The sequence below is a fragment of the Nothobranchius furzeri genome, chromosome 9, assembly GCF_043380555.1.
Source record: "Nothobranchius furzeri strain GRZ-AD chromosome 9, NfurGRZ-RIMD1, whole genome shotgun sequence".
NCBI classification, from domain to species: domain Eukaryota; kingdom Metazoa; phylum Chordata; class Actinopteri; order Cyprinodontiformes; family Nothobranchiidae; genus Nothobranchius; species Nothobranchius furzeri.
In genome coordinates, this window is record NC_091749.1 from 65,919,305 (window position 1) to 65,935,246 (window position 15,942).

The following is a 15,942-nucleotide window of genomic DNA, read 5'->3' on the forward strand; positions in this document are numbered from 1 at the left end:
TAGCGGCAGACACGGAGCAGCTTGAAGAATACCTCGCGAAAAAACTCTAAAAACATGAATTTTTAATTCCCCCGTGACTGGAGGAGTGAAAAGATACATAGCAAGCGATTTATTTGTGAACGGAAATGACAGGAAACGTGGGTTTAGAGGTGGCGAGTGCATGAAGAGGTGGAGGAGGATGAGAGACAAATTTGTCTGTGCTAAAAAGTCTCTTACATACAAAAAAAAAACAATATAAACACACTATCTTGGACCGGATACATGACAAGATACCACAGAACAGCGCTACGCCCTCTGTTGTCCTGGTGGGGAATTGCTTTGCAACACTCCCCAGGAGACGGAGAAGTATGAGGGCAAAACATCTCCGCCCGTGCGTGCGTGTCTCTCCCTTTTGGAGCTGACGGAGAAGCATGAATCAGGCTTTAGCCGGAGGTCCACTTCTGTCGTCCTCTTTCAGTAAGATTTTTTAAATTGGGTTTTTTGTGGCTCACTACTTTTGGGACACGAAAAAAAACATTTGTGCTTGTCATGACTAGAGTGATTACAACAACCGTAGATGGAACAGAGTTTGGGGATTTTGACGCCGAGTCAACAGAGTAATGCATTTGGTGACGTGGACGCTACGCCATGTGAGACCCAGTAATGGAGGCAATAGAGACCCACTTGGTTGCAGCAGTCAGACACTTGAGCTGACAAAGCAGCGCATTAGGGAATGAAAACAATTTTATTTATTTTTTAAGGGTGCAATTTGGCCAATGATATTTATAGCTGTGGGTAGGGCTGGGCGATACGGCCTAAAATCAATATCACGATATATTGAGGAGTTCACCATAATGGCGATAAATGGACGTTAACTACAGGTATGTGTAGAAACAAAAGTTGTCCACTAGATGGGGCTGTCACATGTATTACGTTGAGTCACATTTTTACGAGACTCGAGGTGGACATGAATGTTGCCAACCTGCACACATCTTTTCATTTTTTTATTATCAGATTTATTGACATGGGGACAATGATCTCGATAAGAGTCAGAAATTTCGATGATGATACATTTTCAATTTATTGCCCAGCCCTAGCTGTGGGTGTGTTTCGCTCATTTTCTGCCCCTCACTTACCCTCTTGTGCATGTGAGACATTCTGATTAGCCGGCTTCCTGCAACAGCGTAATGCATTTTATTGTAATGTGTACTTAAAAGTGCGACTTCTCTTTTAAAAAGAACGCTTGAATTTTTCTGATGGCTGAAACCTTTGCAGAGTTATGGTAAATCAAGTATACGTGTAAAATATTTAGGCTTTTGTCCGCCTTGTTAAACAACAGTGGGGGAAACTGTTGAAGCCAAATTCAAAATGACTCGAAGGACTTGAAGCCTGAATGCACCTCTCCTGACATCATCACAGGCAACAGTCATTCCGAGCTTGAGGTAAAAATAAAGAATTAAAGTTTTAATGGAGGATTACCTGTGGATTAGACAACAATAACAGAGAGGAGGACAAGGTTCATGTGTTCTTATCAGTTCTGTGGAAGTACAGCGTTGGCAGGGTAGGGACGGGACCAGGACAGAGGTGAGACAGCTGAGGAATAAATGAGAAAGCGACAGGATTACGGGACACCTGTGTGCCTCACTCACCTGGATCCTGTCCCAGGCTGAGCTCACCTGTGGGACAGGAACATGTTGGTCCTCTCCATGCTGGTTTTGCTCACACTCTACAGCCTCCTCAGGAGGAGCAACAACCAACTCAAAGGTAGCTCAGAGCATGGAGGTGATGCTAATGGACCAGGACAAAGTGGCGTGAAGGCTGTGAGGAAGAGGAAGGGGGTCCGTGTACGATGTGTCTCCTCATCCAGCAGGAGGCCAGTTGAGGTGAGGAGGTCAAGGTCTGGAAATATTCTGAGATTTTAAACATTTCTGCAAATCAGGATAGAAAAGGGGGTGTTAGACAGAAAATGGTCTTTGTCCTCAGAACTTCCATGAACCCTTGTGCAGCCTTACTTCTCAGTCTGGCCAGTTTGAAGTGAGCTGGTCCCAGTTCACAGCTGAGTTCTCCACTTAGTGACGGTGGCTCAAGGGTTAGGAGTTCGCCCTGTAGCCGGTTCAAACCCCAACTGCGTTTCGATCGTAGTTGTGTCCTTTGGCCGGACACTTCACCATAAGTGTCCAAATTCAAGAGCTGCATCAATCATGCCTAATCGGTCTGCGTAGCCTTGTCTTTTTGTTGAGCAAGTTTGCGCATGTGTGAGTATATTTTTAGCTGTTTTAATTTTATTTTTTCTGGTTTCCAGAACAAGTGATCTAGGCAGCTGGTTCTGTGCTGGGTTCTGCACGAAGGGCCATTTTAGTCTGAATTTTTTGAAGCCAACAAGGAGTGGCAAAAATTGCAGTTCCACCCTCATCTGCTAGGGGCTGGCACCAGAGCAGAGCAAGTTCCCGTTGACTCCCATGTAAAAAATGCTAATTTCACAGCAGAAATAAACATGTTTACAGCCTGGTTCAAAAAACATTTTAGGTTTAATAGATATGGGCCAAAGGGGTCGGGTGCAGTGTGTGACGGGTGGTAGTCGAGGGCGGGGACCTTGTCGGTCTGATCCTCGGCTACAGAAGCTCTTTGGTGGGGAAGGAGCCTGAGTTGGTGTGTGAGGTTGAGAGGTTCCAACTAGATATAGTCGGACTCACCTCAGCGCATGGCTCTGGCTCTGGAACCATTTTCCTTGAGAGGGGTTGGACTTTCTACCACACTGGAGTTGCTCCCACTGAGAGGCGCAGAGCAGGGGTGGGCATACTAGTTGCCCCCCCATCTTGGTGCCTGTACATTGAGGTTTACCCCTGTGAATGAGAGGATAGCCTCCCTCCGCCTACGTGTGGGGGGACGGGTTCTGACTGTGGTCTGTGCTTATGAACCAATCTACAGTTCAGACTACCCACCCTTTTTGGAGACCTTGGAGGGGGTGCTGGAAAGCGCTCGCTCCGGTGACGCCCTCGTTTTGCTGGGGGACTTAAACGCTCATGTGGGCAACGACAGTGAGACCTGAAGAGGTGTGGTTGGGAGGAACGGCCCCCCGATCTGAATTTGAGTGGTGTTTTGTTATTGGACTTCTGTGCCAGTCATGGATTGTCCATAATGAACACCATGTTCAGACATAAAGGTGTCCATATGTGCTCTTGGCAACAGGATACCTTAGGCCGCAGCTCGATGATCGACTTTGTTGTTGTTTCATCTGACCTGCGGCCGCATGTCTTGGACACTCGGGTGAAGAGAGGGGTGGAGCTGTCAACTGACCACTACCTGGTAGTGAGTTGGCTCAGTTGGTGGGGGAGGATGCCGGTCAGAGCAGGCAGGTCCAAACGCATCACGAGGGTTTGCTGGGAACGTCTGGCAGAGTCTCCTGTCAGAAGGAGCTTCAATTCCCACCTCCGACAGAACTTCCAAAATGTTCCGGGGGAGGCGGGGGACATTGAGTCTGAATGGACTCTGTTCCATACCTCCATTGTTGAGGCGGCCGACCAGAGCTGTGGTCGCAGGATCGTCGGTGCCTGTCGTGGTGGAAACCCCCGAATCCGCTGGTGGACACTGGCGGTTAGGGATGATGTCAAGCTGAAGAAAGAGTCCTATCAGGTCTTTTTGGCCTGTGGGACTCCAGAGGCAGCTGACGGGTACCGGCAGTCCAAGCGGAACGCAGCTCGGGTGGTCGCCAAGGCAAAAACCCAGACATGGGAGGAGTTTGGTGAGATCATGGAGCAAGACTTCCATACGGCTTCGATGAGATTGTGGTCCACCATCCGGCGCCTTGGGGGGAGAAGCAGTGCGCTACCAACAATATCTATAGTGGGGACGGTGTGCTGCTGACCTCTACTCAGGCAACACATTCTCACATCCAAGGTGTCAAAATATGACGCGTGTGACCAAGCCTCAATATATGACGATTCAGGACGCCCCAGCGCGTCAGGAGACGACGATCAGGGAGAAACTGCTGACGCAGCGTCCCAGAGCTCGGTATCCAACGCTGGTGCTGAGACGGACATTAGAACTACTTGTGAACTACTTAACCTTCCCCTCACCCCAATCCTAACCTTAAGGTCACAGTTTATGGACCTTAAGGTTAGGGTTAGGATTGGGGTGAGGGGAAGGTTAAATAGTTGAATAATGTCCGTATGACCGCCCGCGTCAAACAGTGACGCCAGCAGAGCCACGTGTCCTAGCGTGTCCCTGATCATCGTCTCCTGACGCGCTAGGGCATCCCGAATCGTCATATATTGAGGCCTGATCACACGCGTCATATTTTGACGCCTTGGGTGTGAGAATGTGTTGACTCAGGACGTTGTGGATCAGTGGGCAGAATACTTCGAAGACCTCCTCAATCCCACTGAAACGTCTTCCAGTGAGGAAGCAGAGTTTGAGGACTTTGGGTTGGCCTCTCAAATCTCTGGTCCTGAGGTCACTGAGGTGGTTAAAAAGCTCCTCTGTGGCAAGGCTCCAGGGGTGGATGAGATCCGCCCGGAGTTCCTTTAGGCTCTGGATGTTGTGGGGCTGTGTTAGCTGACGCGGCTCTGCAATATCGCGTGGACATCAGGGTCAGTCCCACTGGACTGGCAGACCGGGGTGGTGGTCCCCTTATTTATAAAGGGGGACCGCAGGGTGTGTTCCAACTTTAGGGGGATCACACTCCTGAGCCTTCCTGGTAAGGTCTATTCAGGGGTTCTGGAGAGGAGGGTCCGTCGGATTGTTGAACCTCAGATTCAGACGGAGCAATGTAGTTTTCGTCCTGGCCGTGGAACACTGGACCATTTCTATACCCTTAGGGGGATCCTGGAGGGTGCGTGGGGATTTGCCCAACCAGTCTACGTGTGTTTTGTGGATTTGGAGAAGGCGTTTGGCCACGTCCCTCGGGGGGCCTTGTGGTGGGTACTCCGGGAGTATGGGGTACCAGGCCCTCTGATATGGGCTGTTAGGTCCCTGTACGACCGGTGTCAGAGCTTGGTCCGCATTGCCAGCAGTAAGTCGGGCTCGTTCCCAGTGAGAGTTGGACTCCGCCAAGGCTGCCCTTTGTCACCAGTTCTGTTCATAACCTTTATTGACAGGATTTCTAGGCACAGCCAAGGTGTGGAGGGCATCCATTTTGGTGGCCTGGGGATCAGGTCTCTGCTTTTCGCAGATGATGTGGTCCTGTTGGTTTCATTAGAACGTGATCTTCAGCTTTCGCTGGAGTGGTTCGCAGCCGAGTGTGAAGCAGCTGGGATGAGAATCAGCTCCTCTAAATCTGAGACCATGGTCTTGATTCGGAAAAGGGTAGAACGCCTTCTCCGGGTCAGGGATGAGGTCCTGCCCCAAGAGGAGGAGTTTAAGTATCTCGGGGTCTTGTTCACAAGTGAGGGAAAACTGGAGCGTGAGATCGATAGGTGGATTGGTGCTGCATCTGCAGTGATGCGGGCGTTGTACCGGTCTGTCGTGGTGAAGAGAGAGCTCAGTCAGAAGGCGAAGCTCTCGATTTACAGGTCGATCTACGTTTCTACCCTCACCTATGGTCATGAGCTTTGGGTAATCACCGAAAGAACGAGATCGCGGATACAAGCGGCCGTAATGAGTTTTCTCCGAAGAATGGCTGGGCTCTCCCATAGAGATAGGGTGAGAAGCTCGGTCATTCGGGAGGGACCTGCTGCTCCTCCACATCAAGAGGAGCCAGTTGAGGTGGCTCAGGCATCTGGTCAGGATGCCTCCTGGATGCCTCCCTGGTGAGGTTTTCCAGGCATGTCCAACCGGGAGGAGACCTAAAGGTAGAACTAGGACACGGTGGAGGGACTGTCTCTCACCTGGCCAGGGAACGCTTTGGGATTCCCCCTGAGGAGCTGGCCCAAGTGGCTTGGGAGTGGGAAGTCTGGGCCTCTCGCCTTAGGCTACTGCCCCTGTGACCCGACTCCGGATAAGCGGATGAAAATGAATCGATGGAATAAGTAAAAATGGTTTCTCATTGGAGGATCTCTTGAATCTAGACCCTATTCCTCATCGTCTTCAGAGAGTACTGGTTCCATGTTGCCTGCTGTCTTAGAAACAAACATCCCATAAAATAGTTATTGAAAATTCAAGCTTCCTATTTTTTTTTGGGTGACGTTTCCAATTGATGTTTGGATCTCTGGGAAAGCTTTAATTTCCCACAATGCAATGATGTATTAATAGCAGGCAGGAAGTTCGGCAAACTGTCAAAATAAAAGATCAGGGTGTCAAAAAATGTTATGGTGCTGCCACATGCTCCAGTAGTTCTCCATTTGTTAGGATGGAACTGTTACGGCTCCTAATTTGGCACTTCCTTTCTACTTCCTGTCTACTTCCCGCTTGCAGTGTTCGCTTGCAGTGTGATTGGTGGATCACCCTGCAGGAATCTGTTAAGAGATTCAGACCAAGGAATTTTGGTTTTGTTATGAAATCGATTCCTGAAACTGGAAAGGAATGTGCTGCAGTTGGTGCAGATTAACACACACACACACACACACACACACACACACACACACACACTCACGCAGCATTTAAGTGGGGGAGGGGCAACTGAAATATTTATCTGTTGGGTAGGGGTGTGAGGGGAGGAGGGGTCGTGAGAGCTGAGATGCTGCCATACAGTTTCCAGGGAAACGAGGTGTGTGTGTGTGTGCGTGCGTGCGTGCAGTGGAGGCTGTTCTGCTGTTAGTCGCAATGAAGCTGCAGGTCTGAAGAAGATGCGGTGATGATGTGGACGTGGCTGCAGGGAGGTAGGAGTCCAGCAGATGGATGGATGGGTGGGTGGAGGAGAGAGAGAGGCTGCTTACATGTAGCTGGTCTGGCTGTAACCTGAAGCCAAGTGGAGGTTTATGTTTCAGCCAGTGACCTGGTTACGATCAGACGGCCTCCTCTGGTCCTGATCCTCCTTTTGTCTGAATGATTTTCTTTTTCTCACTGCCTGATTTTTGTGTTTTTCTTTGTGATCGTCGGTCCCCGTGGAGCAGAGCAGACACAGGCAGATAGTTTTAGCTCGAGTGACTGAAACCTGCTTGTTTCTGAGGAAATGGGCCAGAACCATCAGCTGCTGTTGGTGAGGCAGGAGAACATGTTATCGATCAGCTGTTTGGCTACAGAGCGGAATGGAGGGTGTGGAGCTTTCAGCTTAGAAAGCTCTCCGATGACCACTCTCAGGAAACACTGGAGCTGGGTCGTTCTTCTGAAGCGTCTGTGAACTCTGGACAGGTTAGGAGTGACGGTAGTGAGGACAAGCCCACTGTCAAATCAGTTTGATTTGTTATCTGTCCTGTTAGTATTGATCTGTTAACATCCGTACCCTGAAAATCATTTATTGATATTCGAGAGTCTTTTGTCTGTATCTCCCGCTGTCTGATGTCCCACACAAATATAGTGCTGCTATCTGGAATATGCTCAACTAACACAGATATGCTCACTCTGAGCCCGGTACTCTCTAATGCCGGGTTGTCTAGAAATAAGACTTCTTCGTGCCAATTACCTCAAACTAAATGAGTTTAAATCAGTCCATCGTTTTTAGCCCTCAAAATCCTTCTGGCTCCCAGTCCCATCTTGACCCAGTTTTTAAGAGTGTGACAAGTCGTGGGGTAAAATTAGATGTCGACCTATTGATGGTTCCTCAGATAAATTCGGTTGTGGAGTCTTGCTTTTGTCAGCTATGTCGTCTGGCTTGTCTCAGACCAATCTGAAAGAGACGGCATTTGGAATTGATTTTACACGCTTCTGTAACCTCTCGTTTAGACTATGCGAATGCCCTCCTTATTGGAGCTCCAAGCTCAGCTCTTAATCGTCCACAGGTCGTCTAGAGTGCATCTGATAGGTTCCTGACAAAAACAAACCGACGTAGCCACATTACTCCAGTCCTGGAACATCTACATTGGCTTCCGGTTGTGTTCCGGGTTCAATTTAAGCTTCCGACCCTTGTGTACAAGGCTTTCAATAAACTAGCACCTGTATATCTTTCCGATCTGCTCACCCCCATATGTTCCGTAGCACTCGTTGAGGTCAGCAGATCACCTCCTTCTCTGCACTCCCAGGATGCGCTATAAATCATGGGGAGAACGAGCATTTATCTATGCCACCCCCCAGCCTCTTGGTGTAAGGCAGGCTCCCTCTCTGGTGGTTTTTACATCTCATTTAAAGACTCACTTGTGTGGATTGGCTTTTAGTTTGTGATAAGTTTTTATTGGTTTTATCTGTGTTTTTATTGCTTTATTTTGGTTTGATGGTTTTTAATTTTCTCTATTTGCCTGTGAAGCACTTTGGTCAGCTCTCATGCTGGACTTCAAATGCGCTCAATAAATGATGATTTTGCAGGAGTTGGGTTTAATGTTCATGCTGGTTAGTAAGGAGTGGGCTTGGCCAATGAAACCAAAGCAAATCTCAAAATAATTTTTTCTTGGTAAACATGTGACAACGGGTCGAGGGATGCACCGAAATGGAAATTCTTGGCCAAAACCGAAAATGATGAAACCAAGGCCGAAATAAATGATGTCAGTAATTAGAGCCATAACATTTATGGCAATGATGTGTACTAACCTCACTAAATCAAGTCATTGCTACAAATCAATTACAAAAATATGAAAATATTTATTTAGCACAGACGTTAAACCATGCACAATATAAATAAAAACTCAAAATAAAATGTTTCACTTGACACCACTGTGTAGGCTACATTATAAATAATTAAAATTATAAATGTACAGGCTTATAACTGAAAGGCCTGCTGAGAAAGATTGTAAAATTAACCCTTTAAGCGCCGAAGTTGCAATATTGCAACAAGCATCATAATCCCTCAGGAAGTTATTACTTTACACCAGAAGATAGTAGATTTGTAGCTTCAGTCTGAGTTGGGTGCTTCTTTTGAAATGTTTGGAGTATGAAAATGAAAACTGCCCCCCGTTGGGAGGATCCTGACCGAGGAGAGGAGCTCACAAACAAGAGGTCAAGAGGAGCTCACAAAGGGCAAATATTATTATATATTGGAGAGGAAACATTGACGATGCTGACCGGTCTGTTCATTGTTGACAAAGTTCGTTGTCTGGTAATGGCTGACTCTAGATTCTGAAGAGTAATATTCACCCTCTGATGAAGATATTCACTCGTCTAGTGAGAAACAAAGTGACGCTGCAGCTGCGCAGCAGCCGCACAAGGTCTGTGTGCTTCTTGAGTATAGCTTCACACACATGATCCAAAGATGATTTCACTGTTTAGGACATGGTGGGTGTAGAAAGGATGTAAAAGCACCGCTAATAGTCACAGACGTAGTGGGAATGTAAAAGAAGACCACAACAAAAAAGCCGGGTAGATGCGAAACTGTAGGTAAGTCGTTGTCGTCGTCTTCCTCTGCTTATCCGGGTCCGGGTCGCGGGGGCAGCATCCCAACTAGGGAGCTCCAGGCCGTCCTCTCCCCGGCCACCTCCACCAGCTCCTCCGGCAGGACCCCAAGGCGTTCCCAGACCAGATTGGAGATGTAACCTCTCCAACGTGTCCTGGGTCAACCCGGGGGCCTCCTGCCGGCAGGACATGCCCGAAACACCTCCCCAGGGAGGCGTCCAGGAGGCATCCTGACCAGATGCCCAAACCACCTCAACTGACTCCTTTCGATCCGGAGGAGCAGCGGTTCTACTCCGAGTCCCTCCCGAATGTCCGAGCTCCTCACCCTATCTCTAAGGCTGAGCCCGGCCACCCTACGGAGGAAACTCATTTCGGCCGCTTGTATCCGCGATCTCGTTCTTTCGGTCATTACCCAAAGCTCATGACCATAGGTGAGGATTGGGATGTAGATGGACCGGTAAATCGAGAGCCTGGCTTTCTGGCTCAGCTCCCTCTTCACCACGACAGATCGGCTCAGCGTTCGCATCACTGCAGACGCCGAACCAATCCGCCTGTCGATCTCCCGATCCCTCCTACCCTCACTTGTGAACAAGACCCCGAGATACTTAAACTCCTCCACTTGAGGTAGGACTTCTCCCCCGACCCGGAGTTGGCAAGCCACCCTTTTCCGTAGGTAAAAGTGCATCTTATATTATGAAAATTCCAGCGATCGTAATAAAACGGAATTACTAAAAGGGAAAACATTTACTTTTGAAATCGGTACAATTTTAATGAAGCAAAGAGCAGAATGCCACATGAGGGCGGAGCTAAATGAAATGAAAACAAGGTTCACCAGTTTTTTGGCTGTGTTGTTTCTATGATTTAGGTGTTTTTGGCCGAAAATGAACTTTTGGGTAATTTCTGGCCAAAAGTTTTCGGTGGTTGAATTTTCAGTGCATCACTAAGCAGGAGCCATCGGTGTCTCCACAAAGACATTCTCTCCTGTTTGACCCGACTCCTGGCGATAGTAGGAAGTCTTCAGACCGTTGAACTTGAATCTCCAGCAAATACTTTTGGTCAAGAATATTTTGGTTTCTTCATGTTTGCGTGTCGGCTTTCTCCTCCGACTTGTTCCAGATCAGACCAGATGATTGTGCTGGTCTTGTTTTGGGGTGAAACTGATTCTTAAAGAGCAAGTCATGCCCCTACTAGTCTCTCTCTCCAACCCACATTTCCTGTTCAGCGTCATTTTAGAGTGAAACTGAAGTTAACGTGAAGAGCTGTAGCCAGCCACCAGGGGGCGGTGCAGTTCTGAGTATTTAGAGCTGACTTTGACTCTGAGGTGAAACGATCAGCTGCTGGTGTTATCCTCCTGTTTTATGAATGGATTTCTCTAAAACATTTTCTTCCTTTGTGTGTCCTCCAGCCGGCCCAGCGGTCCCGCTCTCTGCTCAGCCCTGCGGCCATGTTTGGTACAAGAAAGACCTGGGACATTGGCCACGCCCTCTGCCTGCAGGAGCTTTGGAACAAGGACCTCTCATTGGATGGTGAGTCAGTGGGAGGGACCTGAAAAATCTGGTGTGGCTGCATTCTTTCCTTCACAGCAGGCTGAACAGGTGAGTCCTACTGGAACTTGACAGTGAGAGAAACCCCAGGTGTTGAACTGTCTGAGAGACACACAGGTGAGCTGAAAATGTCCTGTTCATTTTCCTCGTTCTGGTGTTTGGTGCTGGTTTGTGTTCCCAGTGGGAGTCCCCTGGAGAGGAGGATCAGGGGAGCAAACACTGGAACTATTGTTGGACTTCCTGCTGCTCTCAAGGTTCTCTGATCCATGTTTAAAGATTAACGTTCAGCTCAGAATGTTCCTAGCACAAAGACCTGGTCCCCGATCTGGACCCTAAACCTGAACCTGACCCGGACCCGGATCCAGATCCTGATCTGGCTGCTGTAGTGTAACAACCACACATCACCTCTGCTTGTCCTACCTCATCTGATATTTCTGCTTCTGTTTTATTGAATCGTCTGATCTAGCAGGGTGATCAGAACCATGTGGTGCTGATCCAGCAGTATGTTCCAAAGCTGCAGGTTGAACTGGGTTCGTTAAACAAAAGATGAAGATTTTTTGTTTTCTGTTTTCTGCAGCAGCGGCTCCCCTCGGAGCTGCAGCAGCAGGACCTGTGCTACATCAGATCCATGAGCTCCAATGCATTGAATGGGGCAGGACCCCTCTGACCTGCAGCTTGTTGTTCTGATGAGGGTGAGGTCCAGAGACAAGATTAAGCTAGCTCTGCTAGTGTTAACGAGGGTTTTGAACCACCAGACTGACCCCCAATTTACACTGGGTGCAGACGTAGCACTCAAGAAGGTAAAATGGCCTGTATTTGATATAGCACCTTCTAGAGTCCTGGAACCCCCCAAGGCGCTTTACAACACAATCAGTCATTCACCCATTCACACACACATTCACACACTGGTGGGGATGAGCTACAATGTAGCCACAGCTGCCCTGGGGCGCACTGACAGAGGCGAGGCTGCCGAGCACTGGCGCCACCAGTCCCTCCGACCACCACCAGCAGGCAACGTGGGTTAAGTGTCTTGCCCAAGGACACAACGACAGCGACAGACTGAGCGGGACTCGAACCTGCAACCTTCCGATTACGGGGCGAGCACTTAACTCCTGTGCCACCGTCGTCCCAGAAGAAGGTAGGGGTGATGTGCGCGATCTTTACTAGAGACAAAAATAGCACGAGGTGATCAGTAAACAGTGTGAGTTGCTCTGTACACACAAACACAACTCTACACAAAAATGGTGATGTTGAACATTCTGCTCAGTTTTATGGATTTTTATCAGACTCTGAACCAGGAAGTGGCTGCAGGCCGGGAGGCAACAGCCAGACAGCTGACTCCACCCCCTACACAATCAGCGGTAACTGTCACGATGCCAGCCTGGGTCAGAGCACTTGGAGCCTCAAGGAGGCAGCAGCTAGAAAGTAAAGGGAAAGTACCGAACTATGCTGTTGGAAAAGGCGGCCAAACCCAACCACACCAACCCGAGTCACGCTGAGTAGTGCTGTTGGAAAAGGCATGTAAGAAAAACCTTTGGAACAGCGGTGGGGAACCCCGGTCCTAGAGGGCTGGTGTTCAGCATGTTTTTGTTGTTTCCCTGCTCCAACGCTCCTGATTCAGCTGTTGAATCACCTGTTCAGCAGCTCATCTACGGGCCAGTCCCAATACAAGCACTTCCACCCTTGCACACCTCAATTGTGCGTTCCTGTCGAGGGGTGTGAGTTCATAGGGTGTCCCTATTTAAGTGTGGTGTATGGTGGCCCACGAGGACCAGGACTGGAGCTGGTGTACCTTGCCTGACTCTTGTTGTTAGTTGGTGCTGTATAATAAAACTGAATTAAAGAATTTTGGTATTTTTGTGTTTTCAGCGAATTTGGTGGAATTCCTGATGAGTGATGAGGACGACAGCTCCTTTCTGTCTCTTCCCGCTGCCGCCTTCTTACAGCGCCGTTCTCTGACTGCCGAGCGTACTGACCCAAACACACGGAGCCAGCAGCCGCTCATCCAGGTAAACCCCAGAAGGTTCCAACCTTCAGGACCGCCACAAAGTTACTGTAAGGCGGTTTAATCAGCAGGGAGCAGAACATTCCTACTAAAGCAGCTTGGTCCAGACAAGTCCCAGTGGGTCCAACCGGGTCCCAGAGGTTCTACAAGTAGAACAGGAGGCAGAACTTCTCTGGTGGCACCAACTTCCTCTTTCCATCTGTGAGACGCACACCCTGTCTAGTTAAGATTGTCCTGGCTCATCCCTTTAGTTATGCTGCTTTAGGCTTTACGTTCCATGTTTGTGTTTACTGTTGCTACAGTTAAATTTGTTCTCCTTGTTATGGAAATGATGGTGTGTGTGTGTGTGTGTGTGTGTGTGTGTGTGTGCGTGTGTGTGTGTGTGTGTGTGTGTGTGTGTGTGTGTGTGTGTGTGGTCTCTAGGACAAAGTGTGTCAGCTTCAAACTTGTATTCACTCTGAGGAAATCGCCCATCACCTGACAGGTGGAGGTGTTCAGAAGCTGCAGGAGGAGCAGCTGTCAACTAAGCCCACTGGTTAGATGTTCACACACACACACACACACACACACACACACACACACACACACACACACACACACACACACACACACACACACACAGGATGTTCTGACTGGGTTAATACTATGTGTCAGGGTTTAACGTAGCCGTACTTGTTATTGTGTGAGTGCAGGTGTGACGACCTCGTCGTATAAACATGTTGAACACATGGCCGGTTCTAGTAGACAAACATAACATAACATCCATTCAGTGAGCACAGATTAATGAAGCATTTCATTATACTATAATTATTATAAGTAGTAATAAACAAATGTTTAATGATTATCTAGATTATAAGTCATGGAAGAAGTTCATACTGATTTAGGAAATCATTCTTGAATTTAGCAACCGGTTCGAGCTGGAGTTGTTCCTTCTGTGGAGGCAGACAGATGGGACCTTGGGAAAGAAAGTTATTGTTTATCTTTCAGAGCTGCAGAGTCTGAGTCCCAGCTGGTATGAAGGCAGGCTCATTTAAAGGAAACACATGCAGCGTTGTGTCTCCTTTCTGACCGGATGTTGAATAGATGTTGAAAGGTCAGACTGTACCTAAACTGACCATTGCTGGATGTTACACCCATCAGAACTAAGCCAGAACTACATATCTGACCCAGTTTTGGTCCGTACCTGTGAAGAAAAGGTTAGAAACAAACAGAAAAGAGTCTCTGAACTAGGGCTGCAACAAACGATTATTTGGATAATCGTTGAATCAGATGGGGTCTCGACACGATTAATCGATTAATCAGATTACATAGGGACATTTTTAAAAACTGCTAGGGAAACGTTATTTCTCTCCTTCCTTCAATTTATTAAACACAACATTATTAGAAAACAGTTCAATAGCAGAAAAACAACATGCCATCACCTAAATTGTCTTATAAGGTGTATAGACAGAGACCCTAAGCTACACCTATCTGTGACCTAAAATTCTTGGTCCAAGTTAAACAGCTTAAAGAGCAAGTCAACCCCTACCAGAGTCTAACTCCACTCCCGCTTCATGTTTGAAAAATGCAATACATGCTGTTGCCTGACAGACCGAGAGGGCGGAGCCGCTAACAAATACACACACACTCAGGCTCACGTCAGCATTGTGACATCATAATGTACCAGTTTACATCATAGCATACTTCTTAGCCAATAGCGGTGGCAGATTTAAATTAAAATACAGTGCAGAGTTTTTACCTGACAACAGCACAACACTGCCAGTTTTAGGCAGAATATTTAAATTTTAACTAAGATGCACTGAAGTGCCAAATTATTGACGACACGTGTCTGCAGCACGATTAGACACTCGTTTATTATGTTTATCAGCAAAAAAAAGTTTATTTGGGGGTGACTTGCTCTTTAAGGGGAATTCTCATCTGTTTTGTTTGATCTCCGCTGTAGACATTTATTATAATTGGGGATGTCAAACAACTAATTTTTAAATGTAATTAAACATTGGCTGTGAATTAATCAAAATTAATCACCATTTCCAAAAATGACTGAAAAAATACCAAATAAAACAAAAGTAAATGAATGCCATCCTCCTTGTGATGATGCCCTGAACAACTGCCATAAAGTCACATCAAGAAATGCTGCTGATCATTCCAATGATCCCAAATAGACTCGCATTAGGCCACATGAAAGCAACTGAACCCAAAAATATATTAACCAGTATATAACTGCACTCACACACAACACGCCTGCAGCAACAGTTAGGACTCCTCCCTCCCTTTTAAAAGCGTTTTTGCTTCTGAGGACATTGTGGTTGTAAAACCACATGCTAGTAGTCTGGCCCCGGTGTGATCATCCAGTTTCTGCGGGAATGTGACGACGGAACCGGTTCGCAGCAGCTCGAGTCCAACCCCCCCACCCCCCATCTAATAGCGTCGCGCTTACGATTTCATAGACTTTTTTAACGAGCTTAGGGCATGTCTAGCCTGTGTAATAATCCGGGGCTTGGGTGAATCACTTTTGAAAAGTTTTTAACTTACCCGGACACCGAGCTCTCTCCTTCCTCGCTGATGATTCTGACATGCTTGCGTTTAAGATGCTGCATCACCGTAGTACTCCCGTGCCATGCTAAGTCTGACCTACAAACGTTGCAGGTAACGAATGTCTTCGCCTGATTTAACTGAAAATGCTCCCAAACTTTAGAAGTTTTTACTTTTTTTGGGTCTCGCTGCTTCTGCCATGTTCCTCTTCCAAACACCTGCCGGCTCTCTGGTCTGCTCGCAACAGCAGGCGGGAGGGGAGGGGGCTTTTGGAAGAGTTGTGCAACACAACGAATCGATGACGCAATTCGTTGCCAACGCTTTTAGTAATCGATTTTCATCGAATTTATCGATTTGTTGTTGCAGCCCTACTCTGAACACAGTGTTCCTATTTACGTGGACAGCTGTAAATATGGCATGAATACGCTAAGCACAGTGGGCAATGTTTCTATGGAAACCTGAATGATGAGAGGGGACAGGATGCAGCAGCAGTCTGGGATGTACCAAAGAAATCTGAACACTCTCCAG

At 47.7% G+C, this 15,942-nt stretch overlaps 1 protein-coding gene across 12 annotated transcripts in view; it reads left to right on the plus strand.

Annotated features, from left to right (window-relative positions):
• The window catches only part of kifc3 (kinesin family member C3), a 38,967-nt gene that overhangs the window by 6,027 nt on the left and 16,998 nt on the right, over window positions 1-15,942 (plus strand). For 5 of the 12 annotated variants that reach the window (XR_011521650.1, XM_070555068.1, XM_070555069.1 and 2 more), the window contains exons 1-4: window positions 1,536-1,862; window positions 10,739-10,859; window positions 12,747-12,886; window positions 13,306-13,417. Coding sequence is in view for 10 of the 12 variants with exons in the window: in XM_070555068.1 (XP_070411169.1) it covers window positions 1,671-1,862; window positions 10,739-10,859; window positions 12,747-12,886; window positions 13,306-13,417 (565 nt within the window). In the remaining 2 variants the exon portion in view is untranslated. Of the gene's footprint in view, window positions 1-1,534; window positions 1,863-6,578; window positions 6,735-6,778; window positions 7,207-10,738; window positions 10,860-12,746; window positions 12,887-13,305; window positions 13,418-15,942 lie in introns of those variants that run through there. The other 7 variants (XM_070555075.1, XM_070555077.1, XR_011521651.1 and 4 more) reach the window with 6 other exon arrangements.